The sequence below is a fragment of the Pseudophryne corroboree genome, chromosome 7 (genome assembly GCF_028390025.1).
Source record: "Pseudophryne corroboree isolate aPseCor3 chromosome 7, aPseCor3.hap2, whole genome shotgun sequence".
Taxonomy (NCBI): domain Eukaryota; kingdom Metazoa; phylum Chordata; class Amphibia; order Anura; family Myobatrachidae; genus Pseudophryne; species Pseudophryne corroboree.
Window position 1 is genome coordinate 110374552 of NC_086450.1, and position 20126 is coordinate 110394677.

At 44.0% G+C, this 20126-nt stretch overlaps 1 protein-coding gene across 8 annotated transcripts in view; it reads right to left on the reverse strand.

The window, feature by feature from the left end:
- Window positions 1-20126, reverse strand: part of FMNL2 (formin like 2) — a 446274-nt gene that overhangs the window by 80095 nt on the left and 346053 nt on the right. For all 8 annotated transcript variants that reach the window (XM_063933532.1, XM_063933537.1, XM_063933536.1 and 5 more), the window contains exons 7-10: window positions 19224-19332; window positions 13848-13924; window positions 7247-7340; window positions 3183-3257 (exon numbers count right to left, since the gene is read on the reverse strand). In XM_063933532.1, the coding sequence (XP_063789602.1) occupies window positions 3183-3257; window positions 7247-7340; window positions 13848-13924; window positions 19224-19332 (355 nt within the window). The remainder of the gene's footprint in view (window positions 1-3182; window positions 3258-7246; window positions 7341-13847; window positions 13925-19223; window positions 19333-20126) is intronic.

Genomic DNA, 20126 nt, shown 5'->3' on the forward strand with positions numbered 1-20126 from the left:
GATAAATATTGATTTTAATCGATCTAAAATCAATCAAAATTGACCTTTAGTAAATATACTCATTAGTGTTTATGTTTTATTGTAGTTCAGCTTTAAAGCGAATCTGAAATAAATTCATATATATTCATGTAAAATTAGGTGGATAATTTATCTGTGGCAAGATCTCCATGTGCTATAAAGTAGAGTCATATGCAATATTTAAATCTTAAATACAACTTAACTCTAATCAATAACGATCTGACCTCCTGCACCTCAGAGGTGACAGAGGATTGGTGCGCGGTGGATGGAAGAGCGCGAGTGGCACAACAGCTGCCCAGTAACAGTCAGTCTAATTACCATGCAAGTGCCCGTTAGCTCCGCCCTAACTCCTCCTCCTCACAAAGCGGCAGAGAGAATGCACTGATCTTTTCTCCATATTTGCCATAAAACACAAAAGTCACCCAAAGTTTCTAAACTTTTAGGAAATCTACTATGTTGTGAAGGAATACATACTATTGACCAGCGGGCAGGATCCCAGCTGTCTTGAGCCCGACAGTAGGATCCCGGCCACCAGTATGTCGGAAGCGGGGCGAGTGCTAAAAAGACCCTTGTGGGCTGGCTGCGCTCGACACGCTGCGGGCAGGTTATATTCTCTGCCTGTCGGGCGGTCTCGTGATGGCGTCCCGTTGGGAACAAGACTCTGAATTCTGCAGTAATACAAAGTATGTCTTACAAGTAAATATAACTTTCGTTAGAGATGACATCATTCAGGATGTCTTACTTGTCAGAAACTTTTAAAGTCTATACATAATAACAGAACTTTGCTGTAATTGAAAAAGCTTTCCACTTCCTGTTTCTGTACCAAGACTCTTATCATAAAACATCTGAATTATTAATTACTATTAACAGCAATAAATAATTAATTTGCTGTAAGTATACTACAACATATACATGTATAGTATGCTGTGATTCACAATGTATACCGGTGCCACAGACTCTATCAATAATACAAGAGATTTCCGTTGTGTAACAATACAGCTCTTCTCATTGTAATAAAAAGAACAAAGGAGTATTTGCCCTGGGCCCTAGAGAACAGGGCAACTTTTACAAGAGTACCTACTGGCAGGGGCGTTTTAAGAGAGGAGGAGGCCCGTGTTCAGTCTCCTCCATTCGGGCCCCCTCCTCTCTGCCCGGAGCGCTGTAGAGTCTGAGCACTAGAGGGCTCAGACTCTACTGCGCATGCGCAGATCTCCGGGAAAATGGAGCGGCGGCCATTTCCCCTGAGGTTTCTCTACTGCACATGCACAGAACTCTGTGAAAATGTCCGCTGAGCCATTTTCACTGTGTTCTAATAGCGCTGCGGATGCCGGCGCTGGACTTCGGAGGGGTGAGTATTTTAAAAATGGGTGCAGCGTGTGCGGTGGGGGCCCCCTCTGGACTCAGGGGCCCGTGTGCACAACACACACTGCACCCATTATAGAAACGCCAGTGCTTACTGGACAGAAACTCCCATAAAGATGGCCGACCGATGTAGCGATGTTGGTAAGGATGCACAAAGCATTATTGTGCATACACACTTACCAGCCAGTCGCACAATGAGCCTGGTGCAGATGCGTTGCAATGCTGATGCAGCAGCAATCTTTTTAAGTGACGAAACTGAAGTGCAGCAGCTGCCCACAAGTGAACAGAGGCGCCTACCAAAGCCATCGCAACATGATCAGCAACTGTGTACTCCGTTGCAACAGCGGTGCAGATGTGAGGAACATCGACTACCTGATGGCCTCCATGGCTCCGCAGAATAGCCACAGGCGTTACGACCCTGGGGCCATGTTTTATGCGCGCAAAATTGCAGTCGCGCGCCGAGACATGCCCCAAAAATGGTCACAACAAGACTGTGTTTTTGCAGACACGCCCCGTTACCTGCCCCAATTGGCCTCTTCCTACTCTGCGACTGAATACTTACTGCGAGCAGCATCAGAAAGGTACCTTGGCACGTGCGCACTGCGGCAGCAACACATGCGCAGTCTGCCGATAATCCCTCAGTTGTGACACCATCGAAGTTACGACCACATCTGAATCAAGCCCAAGTGCAAACGATACAATTTTCAGAACAAATTGGCCGGTATTGGGTTGCTGGCCCAATAATTGTTTAGATTGTACACTGCACCCTGGCCCGACAGTCTGTCCATAAAGAACAGAATCGGCTCCTGATATAGCGTGTGCTGCACATGCTATGTCATTTTGGGATCATTCAGAAAGTGCAGTGTGTACGGACCTCGGTCCGATGTCTAGTGTATAGCTAATGGAGATACTACTGGCGAGATGATTCAAAATCAAAGAAATCGTTTAGAACTAAATTTTTAGGGGCTTTACATCTGAAAAGGAAAAGGTTATGTATTTATTGTACGTATTGACATCACTTTTAGGCCCTCATTCCGAGTTGTTCGCTCGCAAGCTGCTTTTAGCAGCATTGCACACGCTAAGCCGCCGCCTACTGGGAGTGAATCTTAGCTTAGCAAAATTGCGAACGAAAGATTCTCAAAATTGCGAATAGAAATTTCTAAGCAGTTTCTGAGTAGCTCGACACTTACTCTGCCACTGCGATCAGTTCAGTCAGTTTCGTTCCTGGTTTGACGTCACAAACACACCCAGCGTTCGCCCAGACACTCCCCCGTTTCTCCAGCCACTCCCGCATTTTTCCCAGAAACGGCAGCGTTTTTTCACACACCCCCATAAAACGGCCAGTTTCCGCCCAGAAACACCCACTTCCTGTCAATCACACGCCGATCACCAGAACAAAGAAAAAACCTTGTAATGCCGTGAGTAAAATACCAAACTTCTTAGCAAATTTACTTGGAGCAGTCGCAGTGCGAACATTGCGCATGCGCAATTAGCGGAAAATCGCTGCGATGCGAAGAAAATTACTGAGCGAACAACTCGGAATGAGGGCCCTAGGGAGGTATTTATCAATGCACTGGGGTAGGGTTGGGTAAAACATATCTTACAAAACATGGGAGTTCATTTGTAAAAAGTATAATTTATCACTTATTTGTTTATTTTGATTTAGGTATCACTTTTAACGAGCTACTCTCCAACCATGAAACTGTTTAGGAAACCATCAATATTCGTACAAAATCCATTTCCTTCACAATTACACAACTCATGGAAATACGACTTAGTGAACCCAAAAGTGAGAATATTACCATAAAATCTATATTGTTGTCTTCATTCCTGAAATGTTCCATTAGCTTCTCAAAGCGTTGTTTTTCACCACAAACCTAGTAGGAAAACAAGAAAAGCAATTAACCACATCATGAAAGTTGGGGTCAGACTCTCGTGTCAGGAGAATGTTAATTAGCTTTCGACAGCTTTCTATCTATGTATACATTGTTTTAGAAAAGGCTTAGTTGCCCCATGTCTCATGGATCATGCTCCGTTTTCTACACTGTCAGTATTTCCACCCACTCCATCTAGCTCCGAACAAGAAAAATGGAACTGTTTGGGTGGTTCTGTGCTGCCGCCAGGCCAGGACTAGGCTTGTGTGCCAAGAAGCCCTTGTTATTCAAATGCCATCATCCAATCTACGTGGCATACTTCAATCTGCAAGTACTAGCAGCCATTCTACGTGGTGCACTTCAGTCCGCATGTATCAGTATCCATTCCACACTGTGAACGTGAACCAAAGAGTGGCAGCAACCATTCTACGCTGTGTGTTCCATTCAGCAGGCACCAGTCCTCGTACTATACTGTGCACTCATCTAGTAAGCAGCCCCGTAATAGGGCACCGCTGCACTCTGTGCTGCACCCGCCACCTGAGCGGCGCTCAAGCCGTCATATGTAAATGCCCCGGGTAGTGGGAGGGCGGGTCACATTGATCTACTCACTAGCTTGCTGCTCTGAGTCTTAGAGATGCTCCAAGTGGCAGAACTGCTCCCAAGGCACTAGGGGAGAAGACTTAGGAGGACATGTACTAAGAAGTGATAAAAGTGGAGAAGTGAGCCAGTGGGGAAGTTGCCCATAGCAACCAATCAGCTACTCTGTATGTGTTTATAGAATGCAAATTATAAATGTTACGTCAATGCCGATTGGTTACCATGGGCAACTTCTCCACTGGCTCACTTCTCCACTTTTATCACTGCTAAGTACATGTCCCCCATAATGTCTCTCCCTACACAGTACCACAGTACTGGTGCTGTGAGCCAGAGCAGGGCGCGGGCTACACTAGAGGGGATGTACTGCTGGTACAGCCCCCAATGAATCCAGCCCTGTGCAACAGGAACGGCCGCAACCCTCTCCTTCTGGCTGTTCTACTCCTCAGTAGTGTATTATGGGTGTACTACGTTATGCCGGCTGTCATGATCCCCGCGCCCAGCATACTGGCACCAGGATCCTGACCGCCGGCATGCCGGTAGCAGGATGAGCGCAAAAGAGCCCTTTGCAGGCACGGTGAGGTGTTATTCTCCCTCCAGGGGTGTCGTGGACACCCCAAGAGGGAAAATAGTTGTCGGTATGCCGGCTGTCGGGATATCGGCGCTGGTATGCTGAGCGCTGGTATCCCGACAGCCGGCATATCAAATGCCTCCCCAGTATTACTATAGTGAGTGCAGCACTCTATCCAGCACAGGGCTTCCTAGTCTGCAAATCACCTGCAACCATTAGTTCCATACCAGAATATTCACTGTAGCCCCTCTGGTACTCAGGCACCTCCCACATGAGGAGGAGCCTCATCATATCCCCAGGTTTCCTACCCTCTCCTAATACTAAAGCCGACTCTCTGGTTCGTGATCCGGGTCAGAGACCTGACAAGGCATTTCTAAGGATGCAGCCTAGGCAATTATATGCCTACTCTATCCAGATTGTTCAGGAGACTCCTGAAACTCAGTGATTTCCACCCAATTCCCATTGTGGTCCACCCTTTCAGATCCCGGTGATGCTTTAACACTATTAAAATATGTATACCTAATCTAAGCTTAAATTTTAGTTTGTTTCTATGCTACAACTGTAATTCTTCACAATTACAAAAAATTGGATCAAAAAGATTCTGCTATGAACACATTGCGTTAATTCAAGAAAGCCACGTTCTATTGAGAGCTCCTATATTTAGTGTGGATGACAAAATGACAACTCTTAAATGCAAAATGAAAAATCCCCAGTGTATTTATGTGTGGTTGCCATGGAGACACCAGTTATTTCATGCAAACACTTCTAATTAAAATATAGCTAGAACAGTCAGTTGAAGACCTTTGTTTCCTGCCCACTCGTCCCAAAACTCTTTCGACGCATTTATATTTTTAGCTTGTCTGTTTTTGTGTTTAAAATGATCAACACTGTGCGCTGACAACTGTTACCTGCTTATTTGTGATGTTGATACATGTATCCTCTATTTATTTTTAATCTCTGTGTATATGAGATATAGGATGTCTGACTGAAATGCCATAAGAGTAAAAAAAAATATAAATGAAAAGATGTATTTGTAATAAAATACTATGTATAAGATTCTTCTTACTCAACGTAAAAAAATAAGTTGGCCTGTTGCCAAGCATCTCATAACGATACACCTCCAGGGAACAAACCCCCGGTGCCTGACTTCTTATCGCCTGTACAACGGTTCAGCTGTATCACAGTTTCTTTATGAAAGAAAGGAGGAACCAAAAAATATTACAAACCGTGACTTGCATATTTGTTTTCATTTACTGTTATGTCGGTCTCTCCAAACTAACAGATAGAAAGCCTTCATGCTTCACTTTTGAGGCAGAGGGCTGCCATTTTTAATACCGGTTTGTTATATGTAGTGATGCATTTGTCAATAAATGGAGCAGGGGTGACAGAAGATTTGGCGCAGGCAGCAGGGAAGCGAGCGTCACAACACGTAATGATTACATGTATGTGAGCAGTGTTGGACAAGAGCATGAAGGGCTGACTGGGGGAAGTCAGTGGTAGGGACCCTTGATTAAAGGGGTGTGGCCAGCCATCACAGATGCTTGACCAACCAAGAGGACTAAGGGGTGTATTCAATACCTGTCGGAAACTGCCGTCTTGTCGGAAAGACGAAAGTTTTTGACAGGTTTAGGTCGGAAGGGTTTCAATACCAGCTGATTTTTTCTGACAAGTCGGGAATTCCCGACTTGTCGGAAACCACGAGGATTGTCGGAATCCACATTGGCTGTTGGAAGCGCGGCCAAATCCGACAGGTTTTAGCCCCATTTCTGACAATGTCAACCTGACTTTAAAGAAAATCGGATTGCCATTGTCGGGAACGGGCCAAACCTATTGGGTCTGGCCCGGCATTGAATATACCCCATAGTCTGCAGACAACATGGATTCTACAGTGCATAGTCTGTTCACTCCTGTACTACCAGGTAACTAACCCTGTAATAGAGTAACAATGTATATTTGGTGTGTACTGTCTGAAACCTGACATCAGAATTGGAGGTGAGGCCCTCAAGCAGTGGGTCCCACCAGAGATTTCCCCTGTCCTCTGTAGGCAAGTCCCACCCTGTAAGCGAGCCATCATTCCACTCTGATGCCTCCTCCAATGGGCAACTAATGGGATATATAGAGATGATGGAAGTAGGGCTTGTTGTGTCCTCCTATCCTGTCAGCTTTTTATCTAGTCATTTAGCAAAAGTATCACTATGTAAAACTTCAGTACTGCTCAGTTTACCGCATAATGAATAGGGACAGACTCAGAAGGAGCCTTAAACTCTTTATATCAGTGGCTCACACAATGCCGTGCCACATCCAGGCCCACAGTGGCTACACACCCTTCAGTGGCAGTAATTCGGCTTCTCTGATTACCATTGTTATCAACCAAATTACCATGGCATTCGGTTGTCATCGGACTGTTTTGTAAGCGGTCCCTGGTGTAGTTTTTGCCATGGGGATCCAACAGGTTCCCAGTACATTAATATGTATAATCTCGTGTATTGTGCTTCATCTCATAAAATGGCCGCATGCCCTGGGTGAACAAATCCCACTTGTCCGTTTTCTCTCATTTATATCATTCAATCACAGTGACCTTGTCTGTAGTTCCTCAAGGAGGTGATACGTGTTGCGTCAACTGAATTACAACATCCGTCAACGGAATCTTCAAAACATCTGGCCCTGATGCCCACAAATCACTATCAACTACTTGTACCTCAAAAGCTTTATGTTCATTGTATGTTCATTAAGGGGAGGAACAGAAATAAATCAAAACTAGTTTGATTCATAAAAACACACAGAGCCGCCTTCCTTTATCAGATGAAATGCAACAGTAGATGTTTACCTCCTTGAAGTTATCGAACGCTGCTAAAATAATTTCATGCCCTCCGCGGACCAGGCAGACGGCTGCGAGTAGCTCTAAGACAAGTGCTTTTGTTCTGTAAGAAGAAAAGGAAATGCCAAAAATCAATGAGAACAATGTGATAAACCAGTGTATACTTGGATAACATGGTGAGTGCTGACATTTAGCAGAAATGCAGTCAGTGTTTTATTTCTTTCTGAAGGGCTCATTAAATCAATCTCCATATAAAGGTTGTGAGTTTATCTAACATAAACACTATATCTATATCTAAGGTGTGGAGTGGATTCAATTCAAGAACTGGTGGGAGGCATCAATCTCAGCAAAGATGAAAGCTTTTATTGTGATTCATATGCAAGTTACACTGACACATATTTTATTGTAGGATGTGTGTTTTACAGAGATATTTACCAAACTTTGGAGAGAGATAAAGTGGAGAGAGATAAAATACCAGCCAGTCAGCTCCTGTCATTTTTTAAACATAGCCTAAAACATGGCAGCTATCAGCTGATTGGCTGGTACTTTATATCTCTCCACTTTATCCCTCTACAAGGCTTAGTAAATAGATCCCACAGCCTGTAACATGGCAATTAGGAGCCGATTGGCTGATACTTTATCTCTCTCCAAGGGTTAGTAAGAAGGAGTACTCCATTCCCAAGATGCTCTGTTCCAAAGTTACTTCTTGGTATAAGTCAACAAAATATCCAAAAGTGGGGTTTACCATCAAAATGAAAAAGACCACTATGGATTACTGCCTGTGGGCAGAGCACAGAATATATGGTATACTGTTAAATAGCCTAGGCTACAACATACGCTGCACAGTAAATATAATGGTTTATAATGAATATTTAGCAGCTTTTTATAATCTACATTACATTTTTGTCATCATTTATTGCCCACCTGCTCACTCACTGAAATGGGCAGAGTTAACTCAACCAGTAACCAATCATCGTAATATTCACAGCAGAACTGGGTATTTAAGGGGATGCATGTGCTAAAAATGTGGGAGGGATTAGCTCTGGAGTGAATACCTATATGAGAGCAGGGCTGCATGTGGAGCATCGTCCTGATAGAAGGTGGGGAATGGTTGCAAAGAGACATTAGTAACTCTCCTACACATGCCAGTGCTGTTGTGTACTACTCTCTAAGATGAGAATAGAGGAACACCAAGTACAATTCTAGAACACACTGCAGCTTTCTGTGCTGACTCCCACCCGGGAAAGCTGCAATGAGGAGACAGCTGTCGAGAACTGAGAGTGGCTCCACGTTTCCACAGGCAATATATAATTTAATTTGCTGTTTCTGGTCTTAGCTTTGAAAATGTGTTATTGGTCCATTAAATTCTATTTTATGATAGCATGTGATCATTTAACTTTGACAGTTTGCTGCAGATTTAGTCAGGTAGAAAAAAATACCCCAAGTTTATTATTTTCTAAATTCTAAATGTTTATCCAAGTATTTAAATGCAAATATGTTCTTTGGGCCTAATTGGGCTGTGATTGTTCTTCCTATAGCTGTTGCTATCTATTGCCGTATGCATTTGAGCAAGTGAGATCGCAACTGCTAATTTATGCACGTCCAGAAAACGCCGTCCGAACGGTAATGACCACTCGACGTTACCATCCACAAAAGCTGTCTACCTGTCACTCACTTTGTGACTTCATTCCTCAATGCTAGTACGCACTGTGGCTCAGATGCATGTGCATCAACTGATTTGCATACAAAAGATGCTTTGCGACTGCATCTGAATTGGGACCTTTGTGGTAAACATGATTTAGTTAAATTTTTTTACCAAAAATTATATTAAAAAAAGTTTTGAAAAAATCAAAGCATAGAGTAAATAGTCAACGAACTTTGACTTTACTATTTATATTTATTATACAGTTGTATGCATAATGCTTAGCATCCCTGATAATATCACATCTGCATGTTTCAATTAATCGGTAAGGAAAAAGAAGGAAACACAAACACTGCAGGGTATGAATGTAACGTACACAACATATTCCTGTACATATTAATGCACAATTATTTATTTAGAGAATTTAATAGACTAAGCAAAAAAAAAAAAGAAATTAGTAAATGTGACATGTCCAAATGTTCAGGAACCCTGTCCGCCAACACTAGTAACGCCTCCCATTGCAGGAGGAACAGCATGCAGACATGTCTTGTAGCCAGAAGAGTCTCTCTGTTCATACTGTACAAATCTTTCTCTTCCTGGTCGATATCCTCTAGATCAGTAGTATTATTAGGTCTTCTCACATAAACGGTGTGACCAATCCAAACACTTTACCTTCTATTCCTGTAACTGCTCCATAGATGGTTTCAGGTATGTGTTGTATCCAAAACCTTTACCTTCTATTCATGTAACTAGATGGTTTCAGGTACGTGTTGTATCGTTGTCTTGTTGACATCCAAACTCTTCAACTTAAATTTATTTATTGATTCTAGCACATTAGCTGATAGGGTTTGTTAGTATTTAGTTTGATCCACCCTTAGCTTCCTGCTTTATCTATACATGCATCTTCTGTGGTTGTGGCCAAAATTCAGCACTTTGTTTCAAAAATGTTTCTAGCTAAACTTATGCTGCCCAGACAATTCTATGATTTCCCGATGCTGAACCAATCTGCCGATCGCCAATCTGATTCACCGATCGGCGGACTCCAATGGTCCACAATTTCTCAGGGGAATCAGCAAAATAATACATGTTAAAAATCCCTAACTTGACAACTCCCAAAAATTTTTGTCGATTTGAGATTGTCCAACATGTTAGATTTTACCGAACTTACTCATGAGGGCGAGAACATTGTCCTTAATTGTACGGATGGTGTAATGGTTAGCATTACTGACTCACAGCGCTGAGGTCATGGGATCGATTCCCACCATGGCCCTAACTGTGCGGAGTTTGTATATTCTCCCCGTACTTGCGTGGGTTTCCTCCCACAATCCAAAAATATACTGGTAAGTTAATTGGCTCCCAACAAAATTAACCCTAGCGTGAATGTGTGTGCATGTGCATGTGATAGGGAATATAGATTATAAACTCCACTGGGGCAGGGACTGTTGTGAATGAGCAAATATTCTTTGGAAAGCGCTACGGAATATGTGTGTGCTATATAAATAATTGGTAATAAATAACAAATAAATAAATAAATTGAACTGACTGCGTAGGATGACAGTCCAAGTAAACTAATCTAAGAATTAGTGAAACTCTCACAATTCTCCTACGTAGGGATGCATTTCTCATATCTGGATGGTAGGTCGACAGTACTTAGCTTGACACTCAATAGATCAACCACTATTGGTCGACATGGGATAGGGGTCAACACAGTAAAAAGATCGACACATGAAAAGGCGGACATGGCTTTTTTACAATTATTTCTTTTTTTTAACTTTTCATACTTTACCATCCACGTGAACTACGATTGGGAATAGTAACCTGTGCCGAACGGTAGCGGAGCGAGGCACCTTTCCCGCGGCATTGTGAGTGAAGTGAGCAATGCAAGTGGATGCGGTGCACTAATTGGGATTCCTGGTCATGTTATGCAAAAAACGACATCAAAAACATTTTAAAAATATCACGTCGACCTTTTCATGTGTTCACCTGTCCCGTGTCGACCTTTTCACTGTGTCAACATTCCCCCCACGTCGACCAATATTGGTCGAACTATTGACTGTCGGCCTTATCCAGGTCAACCCATTGATCCCTAACCTTATTTTCTATATATTGTATATCCCTAAACAAATAGAGGAAGGCAACATATCTGCCATTAAGCACAAGGATTCCAAAACTAATGACAATACTATTGAACTTGGCTGCACAGGTTTCCTTTTCGTTTGCAAACATAACATATTTGACCTAAGTTTGCCATATGGACAGTCGAACAACCTGGCTTCTGGAAATGAATAAATATCGCGGCAGTACTGTATGTCAGTCTTTGTCAACGCTCAAACACAGAAGTAACTGCTAATGCATAAGTATCAAGAGGACACTGTGGACATTACTGACCCGGTGGCAATAAAAGAGTAGCCTCAAGAAATTGCTGTTGTAGAAAACGGTTGACTGCAGATAGAGGTAATGCAATCTTGGATTTAGCACATTATCATTTTTCAGTCCCACACATTACAGAGGATTTTAGTCATGGGAACAATGATAACCTAATGGTGTTGTTACCTACTACATACACAGCTTAAATTGATCTCCATAGAAAAATTGGGTGTGTTTTATTGTAATAACCTCTATTTAGACGCAGATGAGGAACTACTTTTGTTAATGAAATTATTCACTCCTAGTCTATAAAATAGAGTCCTTTACATTCCTATTGTTGAGGCCCATTATTATACCTAGAAGCATTCAACTGATCTGTTAAAGTTAACCCATTGCCTTCAAAACTGGAAGCAACCAGTTTGTAGATGTGGCCATTGGTTGTTCTATCAATTCAATGAGGCAGGAGCTGCAAAGTGGATTGCTGTCTGCATTCTCATGATTATTGGTTCTGCCCACAAAATGGCTGCCTCCACTCTGTGTGGGTAGTGTAGAATAAAGAAAAGAAAAAAAAACAGTGGCAAACTTACCAAAGGGTTGCAGGGCTGCAGCCGCACCTGTAATATCGTCCGCCCGTAGAGACTGCCTAGCACTGGCAGTGACTTCCCATTGGAAGAACTCCCTGCTAACCACAGCCAGCCAGTCAGTCCCAGGAGGATGTGTTTTCTCCTCCTGGTACTGCTGGTCCGGACTGTAATAGCAGAGAGAACGTTTCCCCACTCCCCTGCTATTACGGCAGCCACTATCTGGCTTCCAGGAGGTGCAGCTGATGCAGTCCCTAGAAGCCATCCTGTTTGCTAGCAGCACCGGACTTAAGCCCTCCCCCCTCCCCCTGGATTTAGGCTCCTCCTCCTCCTGCCGCCAAAGGGCTTAAGCCCCATCTCATGTTGAATATCAGCCATCAGTCACCAGGAAGGTAGGGACTCCAGGGAGGAAATTATCCAGACACAATGCAGACCTCACAGCAAGACAGGTAAGGAGCGACCGCTCCTTAGGACCATTAGTTTACATTAGTAGTTACTGGGGCTTGTGCAGAGTGAGCACTACACCAGTTGATCCTACAACTGTGTGTGAGGACATAATGTGCCCATGCAAATTTCTATAATTCAGCTACCTAATGGCTCTATTCAGCTGTGCGAGTCTAGATTTTCAGAACAGACACACTCTAAAATAGGGCGTGTTCATATGAGTGCAAATACATGCACACCAGGAAAGAGATGCATATGCCTGGGAAAGTTATGATTTCTGGGCGGTCACGGGCAGGTGTTAATACCGGCGGATGATACTTCTGTTGCTTGCACTAGCAATCGCTTGTGACTAGCTGTTTGCAGACACTCGCCTAACACTGACTGACGCTCTCTTCGGGCATAGAATATGCTTTTTGAGAGTGGGCTTAGACAAACTTGTGTTGTTTTGTTATTCAGTGTATGAAGATAGGGGATTGTTTCTGCTGTATTAGCAAAGCGGTAGCACATTAAAGTGGTTTACACCATTGCTGCAAGTGGGTCATATGAGTGTGAGATATACCTAGCGTAAAGCAGGTTCATGTGCTGCTCTTTATGGGGGTGATTCAGAGTTGATCGTAGATGTGTTAAATTTACGAAAACGCACAGCGGCGATCCGGTCTGAATTAGGCCCTATATGTGCACAAGTAGTTTACACACATTTTGCTGCCTGCTCTGCCTGAGCCCCATCGTGCATACATATGTACGTAATGTAACTACTGATCCTAACATTATAGTATGTAAGCAGGTCACTCTGATATTGTATAAACATTATAGCATTATTATAATATAAATACATGTGTAACATAATGATCTCATGCGGCCTAGTATGTTTCACCCTCTGGTTCTGACAACATCTGCACTTGACTTTGCTTCATCATAGATGACTTTGGAGGGGGATCAGTACGAAATCCCGCTGGACGGGATCCCGGCGGTCGGAATACCGACATTGGAATCCCGACCAGCACAATCCCGACAGGGGGGCGAGTGCAACGCAGCCCCTTGCGGGATCGCTGCGCTCGCCACGCTGCGGGCATGGGGCTTCGCTACGCTCGGCACACTAATTTATTCTCCCTCTATGGGTGTTGTGGACACCCACGGAGGGAGAATATGTCGGGACTGTGCCGGTCGGGATTCCGGTGTCAGTATTCCAACTGCCAGGATTCCGGCCGGCAGGATCTTGACCGCATCCCCTTTGAGGGAGATGTTTGAGGCATTTAAAGAGTGGAGAACCTATCAAGTTCTACCTATCATTTTATAGAATATAATTTGCTTGGTTGCTATGGGCAACTTCCTCATTTATCCACTCTTTAGAAGGAATGCTACATCTCTCCCTTAGACACAGTGTACACACTGTACAAGCTGCCATTACTAGCTTACAAAATATGTTCTTCTGAGGCAAAAGCGGATGCTCTTTTGTGTGGTCTCTTTCCTATCTTCACATTCTCAGTTTCTATAGCTCTATTCTTTAGTAGGTTCATTGTCTTACTGAAATACCTTGTTCCCTATTGCCACAGAAGTTTCTTAAGGTTATACTCACCTTGGGTTTTTATTGTTCAAACTAAGTGCAATCTCATTGACAGCGTGCGGATGGGACATGACCATGTTGAAACCATACTGCAGATAGAAAAAAAAAAGGTTGGAGCATTGTGTTATAAAGACACACTACAGGACTTTATACCATAAGTCATCAGTCAGACTAAGGCTAATGACACACGGTGCAGCATAGTCCACACTCATGGGCCAGGCGACATATGGAGGACCATGGCTACGCATCAGTTATCCAGACATATTTATTAAAATGCGTTGCTGCAGCACATATAACAGAGGGAAAAGAAACTTGTTGCTAGACATGCCTCAATTTAACATCAGTCGTGTTCTGACTTATGGGGACGTGTACCAAACCTTCTATGGAGGACAATGGAAACCCAACCCATCAGCTTCAAGGTATTATTTATCAATGACATTCTATAAAATGGTAACTACTGTAGAAGCTGATTGTTGGAATGGCCAACTTCTCCATCTGTGCTTTTTAGAAGGTTTGCTACATCCCCCCCTTAGTGAGTATTCACACACATAAAAAGCCACTAGTTTCCACTAAGACTTATGACATTGCAGCAATAACCTTTCTAAGGCCATATCTCCTGTTATCTGCTTGGAACACCGTAGGTCTGTTTGAAATATAAAACTGCACAATTGGTAAAGTCATACACACATCTGTCATTCTAGTAATTTCCCCCTAATCCAAAATATATTGGATCTCAGTGGTTCAATGGGTTGCCTACTGCGGATCGATCTTTCTGATATTATCCCAAATAACCATTCCTGGAGACATCTAAGCTCATTAGTATATGTTGGCGTTTTTAGGCTTCTAGCAGCTTCTATCTTTACAGGGCATGATTTTATCCCTGGTGTGGTAATCATCTGTCCCATAATGCTATCTCCTTCTGTTTTAGACTTAACTATGTTGAGAATTTCTGCAAATGTGGCATCAAGATCTTTCCATATGCATACTTCCCAACATGTTATTTGTGGATTTGGTGAGGGAGTTTACATCTCTAGAAAGGGGCATGGCCACTACACATTGGGGGTGTGGCTGCATTGGGGTGTGCTTCTTCAGGAGTGCTGCCACCGTTCCCTCAACACATAGCAGGCCATCCCTCCCTACAGGACCAGAAGTCAGGACAAACGTCCAGGTTCTAAGGAAGGATGCAGTCCCCTATCTTTCTTAAATTGGGATGATAAATATCATTCATAAACACAATGACTTTAATTTTAAAGTAATTTTCATTGGAAGTATTTTTGAAGCACCAATAATTACTAGAGGCATTTTCCGCAATGAACTTATTTATCACCACTCATGGTGGGGGATTTCATTTGTCTAATGGGTGCCCATTTTTGCATACTGCTGGTCACTTTAAGCCGTAAGCTGCCTGATGGTGACTGAGTGATCTGATGCTGCACCCTAGGACGCAGGCTGGATCACTACTGCAGCAGGAGGCTTCGGCATGTAATAGACGCCTCCTGCTGCATCATCATACAGAACAATCACTGCTGCTTCCAAGGAAGTGATAGCAACTCCAACCATACCTTCACCCGGGATCGGTATGAAATACCTCCAATCAAAATCCCGACGGCCGAAATCCCGACAGCAATTGACCGACGGTCAAAATCCCGACATGGACAAAATACCGACATTTAAAATACCAACAAGGTCAAAATACCGACATGTAAAATGCAGACAGGTCAAAATATCGACATGCGGTTTTCATTGGGTTTTTGTGTGTATGTCGACATAAGTCGACATGGACACCATATACGCGTACAGCGTCCCCTCGCATGGCTCGCTTCGGGCACGGTGCCTCGCTGCGCTCGGCACACTATTATATTTCCCCTCCAGGTCCACTGGGATGGTAAAGTATGAACAAGTCGGTTTCAATGAAAAAATCATGAAAAACTCATGTCGGCATTTTGACCTGTCGGTATTTTGACCTTGTCGGTATTTTAAATATCGGTATTTTGTCCATGTCGGGATTTTGACCTTGTCGGGATTTTGACCGTCGGTCAATTGCTGTCAGGATTTCAACCGTCGGGATTTTGATTTGAGGTAAATTGACTGCATCCCCTTCACCCATTGTTTTATGTAGCATGGAAGAAATACTGATTGAGGCTTTTCTAGAATATTGCATCAAATGCTTTGGATTCAATCTCCTAAATACGTAGTAACAATTTATCTGACAGAGAGGACTTTTATAATACAGCTCATTACAGACATCTATGGTGGCACTATCAGGACCCTCATATTGGACCAACATGCAAACATCAGACTTCTTCTTGCAGGACTAGATATATAAATAATATTTAAGTGTTGGAGAAGCTGTATTAGGGGGCATCCATGCAGAGCTTCTTTCCCTATATAGGATACCTGTGACACCTTTACTGCCACCGAGATGGATCCGACATGGGTAAGAAATGACTACATGTGTACACATGCGCCTGTTGACTGATAAGGCTCACGTAACCTGACCAAACCATGGTGATGCCGCTGTTGGACCAAATCTATAGCCAATTTGGTCTGACATGGAAACTGGCACTGTCTTGTTGGAACAAATAGCCAGGTCACCCATGATGTCTATATACCGATGACCAGATGTTCCTTCCAGTATGAAAGACATTAATGCAATCACATCTAATACAATAGCTGGAGCAAATTATCACGTATACCAGGGACGTGCAGTCAGGGGAGGCAGTGCCTCCCCTGTCATTAATGATTCCAATAATATAAAGAAGATATTTATGACACATATTCTGTGTCCTAAGTATATGCTTTATATTTTTGTAATGATTTTTACACTTTAAAACAGGTTACAATTTGTTTTGAAGGCACAGAGAGCGGTGCCTCCTGCGGATAATGACAAAAGGCCGGATGTGGGGGGCGGGCAGGGGGCGGGGCCAAGGACAGGGCTGTAAAAGCCCATTACAAAAAGCATGATAAGCGGCACTAGTATGAGTGCCTCAGTGACAGGGCGTGCTTTCAGCCCATATGAAAGCACGCCCCTGTCACTGCTGCAGATATGATTGGGCACCAGAATTTGAGGTCACCCTGTGGACCAGCCTACCGATGGCCAGCTAGACGCTCTGCACTTCCTCATGTGAGACCCTGGTGGCCTCTGCTCCCCTGACCGCTATCTGACTTATCATCTCCCCGTCCAGCGCCAGTGCCGGCGCCGCTCATCTCTCCTCCCCCCCCCGTCATCACCGCTGCGCTATGTGACTTCTCCGTCCCCGCTCATCACCATCCAGGTCATCACCGCTGCGCTATGTAACTTACCATCCCCCCCCGTCCCCGCTCAGCCCCGGCGCCGCTCATCACCACCCCTCATCACCGCTACCTGACTAATCATCTCCCCCGTCCCCGCTCAGCACCGGCGCCGCTCATCACCCCCCTCATCACCGCTATGTGACTTACTGTCCTCTCCGTCCCCGCTCATCTCCCCCCGCTCATCCCTCCCCCTGCTCATCACCGCTATATGACTTATCTCCTCCGTCCCCACTCATCACCCCCCCTCCCCCTACTAGCTAGAGTGTGTACCATGTCCCCCCTCCCCCTACTAGCTAGAGTGTGTGCCATGTCCCCCCCTCCCCCTACTAGCTAAAGTGTGTTCCATGTCCCCCCGCTGGCCCAACCGCTGGCTAATGTGCACAGCGACAGCGGCGGGAAGCCACAGACCCAGCGTGAATTGAGCGGTGCCCAGGTGATCTCCTCCTCCGCCCTCTCTCAGACAGAAGCCCCTGCTCAGTGGCCGGCGGCTGTGTAGAGCGCACAGCCGCTCACCGCCGCCAGCCGCTCACCGCCCACCGCCCACCACCGCCGCCAGCCGCTCACCGCCACCAGCAACAACAAATGAGTCAGGTAATGTTCACCTGCTGTCACCCTCTCTCCCTGTCCCTACTGTCACACTCTCTCTCCCTGTCGTCACTCTCTCTCCCTGTCGTCACTCTCTCTCCTTGCTGTCACTGTCATCACTCTTCTCCCTGTCGTCACTCTGGCTGTCCCTGCTATAACAATTTCAGCTCATTCAGTGTGCTACAATGTGACTGTCGACTCATTCAGTGTGCTACAATGTGAATGTCAGCTCATTCAGTGTGCTACAATGTGAATTTCGGCTCATTGAGTGTGCTACAATGTGAATTTCGGCTCATTCAGTGTGCTACAATGTGACTGTCGGCTCATTCAGTGTGCTATAATGTGAATTTCGGCTCATTCAGTATGCTACAATGTGAATTTCAGCTCATTCAGAGTGCTAAAATGTGACTGTCGGCTCATTCAGTGTGCTACAATGTGACTGTCGGCTCATTCAGTGTGCTACAACGTGAATTTCGGCTCATTCAGTGTGCTACAATGAGAATTTCGGCTCATTCAGTGTGCTACAATGCGACTGTCGGCTCATTCAGTGTGCTACAATGTGAATTTCGGCTCATTCAGTGTGCTACAATGTGAATTTCAGCTCATTCAGTGTGCTAAAATGTGAATGTCGACTCATTCAGTGTGCTACAATGTAACTGTCAGCTCATTCAGTGTGCTACAATGTGAATTTCGGCTCATTCAGTGTGCTACAATGTGAATGTCGGCTCATTCAGTGTGCTACAATGTGAATTTCGGCTCATTCAGTGTGCTACAATGTGACTGTCGGCTCATTCAGTGTGCTATAATGTGAATTTCGGCTCATTCAGTGTGCTACAATGTGAATTTCAGCTCATTCAGTGTGCTAAAATGTGAATGTCGGCTCATTCAGTGTGCTACAATGTAACTGTCAGCTCATTCAGTGTGCTACAATGTGAATTTCGGCTCATTCAGTGTGCTACAATGTGAATGTCGGCTCATTCAGTGTGCTACAATGTGAATTTCGGCTCATTTAGTGTGCTACAATGTGAATGTTGGCTCATTCAGTGTGCTACAATGTGAATGTCGGCTCATTCGATGTGCTACAATGTGAATTTCAGCTCATTTAGTGTGCTACAATGTAAATTTCGGCTCATTCAGTGTGCTACAATGTGAATGTCGGCTCATTCAGTGTGCTACAATGTGAATTTCGGCTCATACCGTGTGCTGTAAGATGAAAGGGGCACCAGTACTAGATAGTATAAGGGGTTCTACTACACTGGACACGCCCCCTATTGGGTGACCACGCCCCCTTTTCTGGAGCGCACATAATTGCATCCTTGACTTTTGCATACCCCCACTTCAAAATTTCCACTTCGACCACTATATATATATATATATATATATACATATATATATATATATATATATATATCAGTGCCTCCCCAGGCAATGACCTCACCGCACGTTACTGACGTATACAAAGTGTTCTCTGCTTTGTGTATTATTATAGAAAAAGCTGAGTTTCCATACCTGGTAATTCATGACCGCCCGCAGACACATGATGCAGACGTGGACGTCGTCCTTTTTACTCACTAATCTGGAGTTTTTCAGTGTCCGTCTACTGGGCAGAGTATTATACCTGAAATACACAATGCATCAGATGTAAAAGCTGTTTTCTCATAATTCCGTGTATTGACAAGATACAGCTGCTATTCTACGTTCTTCAGCAGAATAAAAGATATTACTTCCAAGAGATTAGAACAGCGGTTTAAATGGGCAAACACTATGCAACTGGTAGACTATTGTTCCTAACACTCAATAATTGTTCAGCACTCATTTAGGCTCTTTCTGAATCTTGTTGAAGTTGGAACCTGACAAACTGATGTGTTGTTTTGTTGTTATACTAGTCTGAAAACCCTGATTATATGTTATCTGTATCTCTTTTCCCCCTTACAAACATTTTTTTTTTCACCGTGAAAAAAAAATCCCAATCTATACATAAAACAAAAAGTGCTTGGTTTTACCAAACAATGAGGGCTATTTAATAAAGTAAAGCAGAGTAACCAGCAACTAGATTTCTGATGACTGGTGTTTCATTTGGGTCAGTGCAGATGTTGCGCCTTATTCATGAGTGATATACTGTACTGTGTGTGTACATATGTATGCAGTACTTGCCTACTTATTGCCAAATGGCAGGTATTATGGGCATGGGGACATCAATGACATCACAGCACCAACCCCTCCCACCCCCTCTGTATAATGCACACACAGTCGGATGAAGTTACTCGCTGAGAATCACGTCATCGTACCCCCATCCATGTAACTAGGGAAGTGGTTGGGATTTGGCAGTGTTCCATGCTACTCCTGGAGCCTTGGCGAGCTTAGCGAAAGTCTTGCAGAACAGTAAGTATGTTATATGTTTATGCACACACT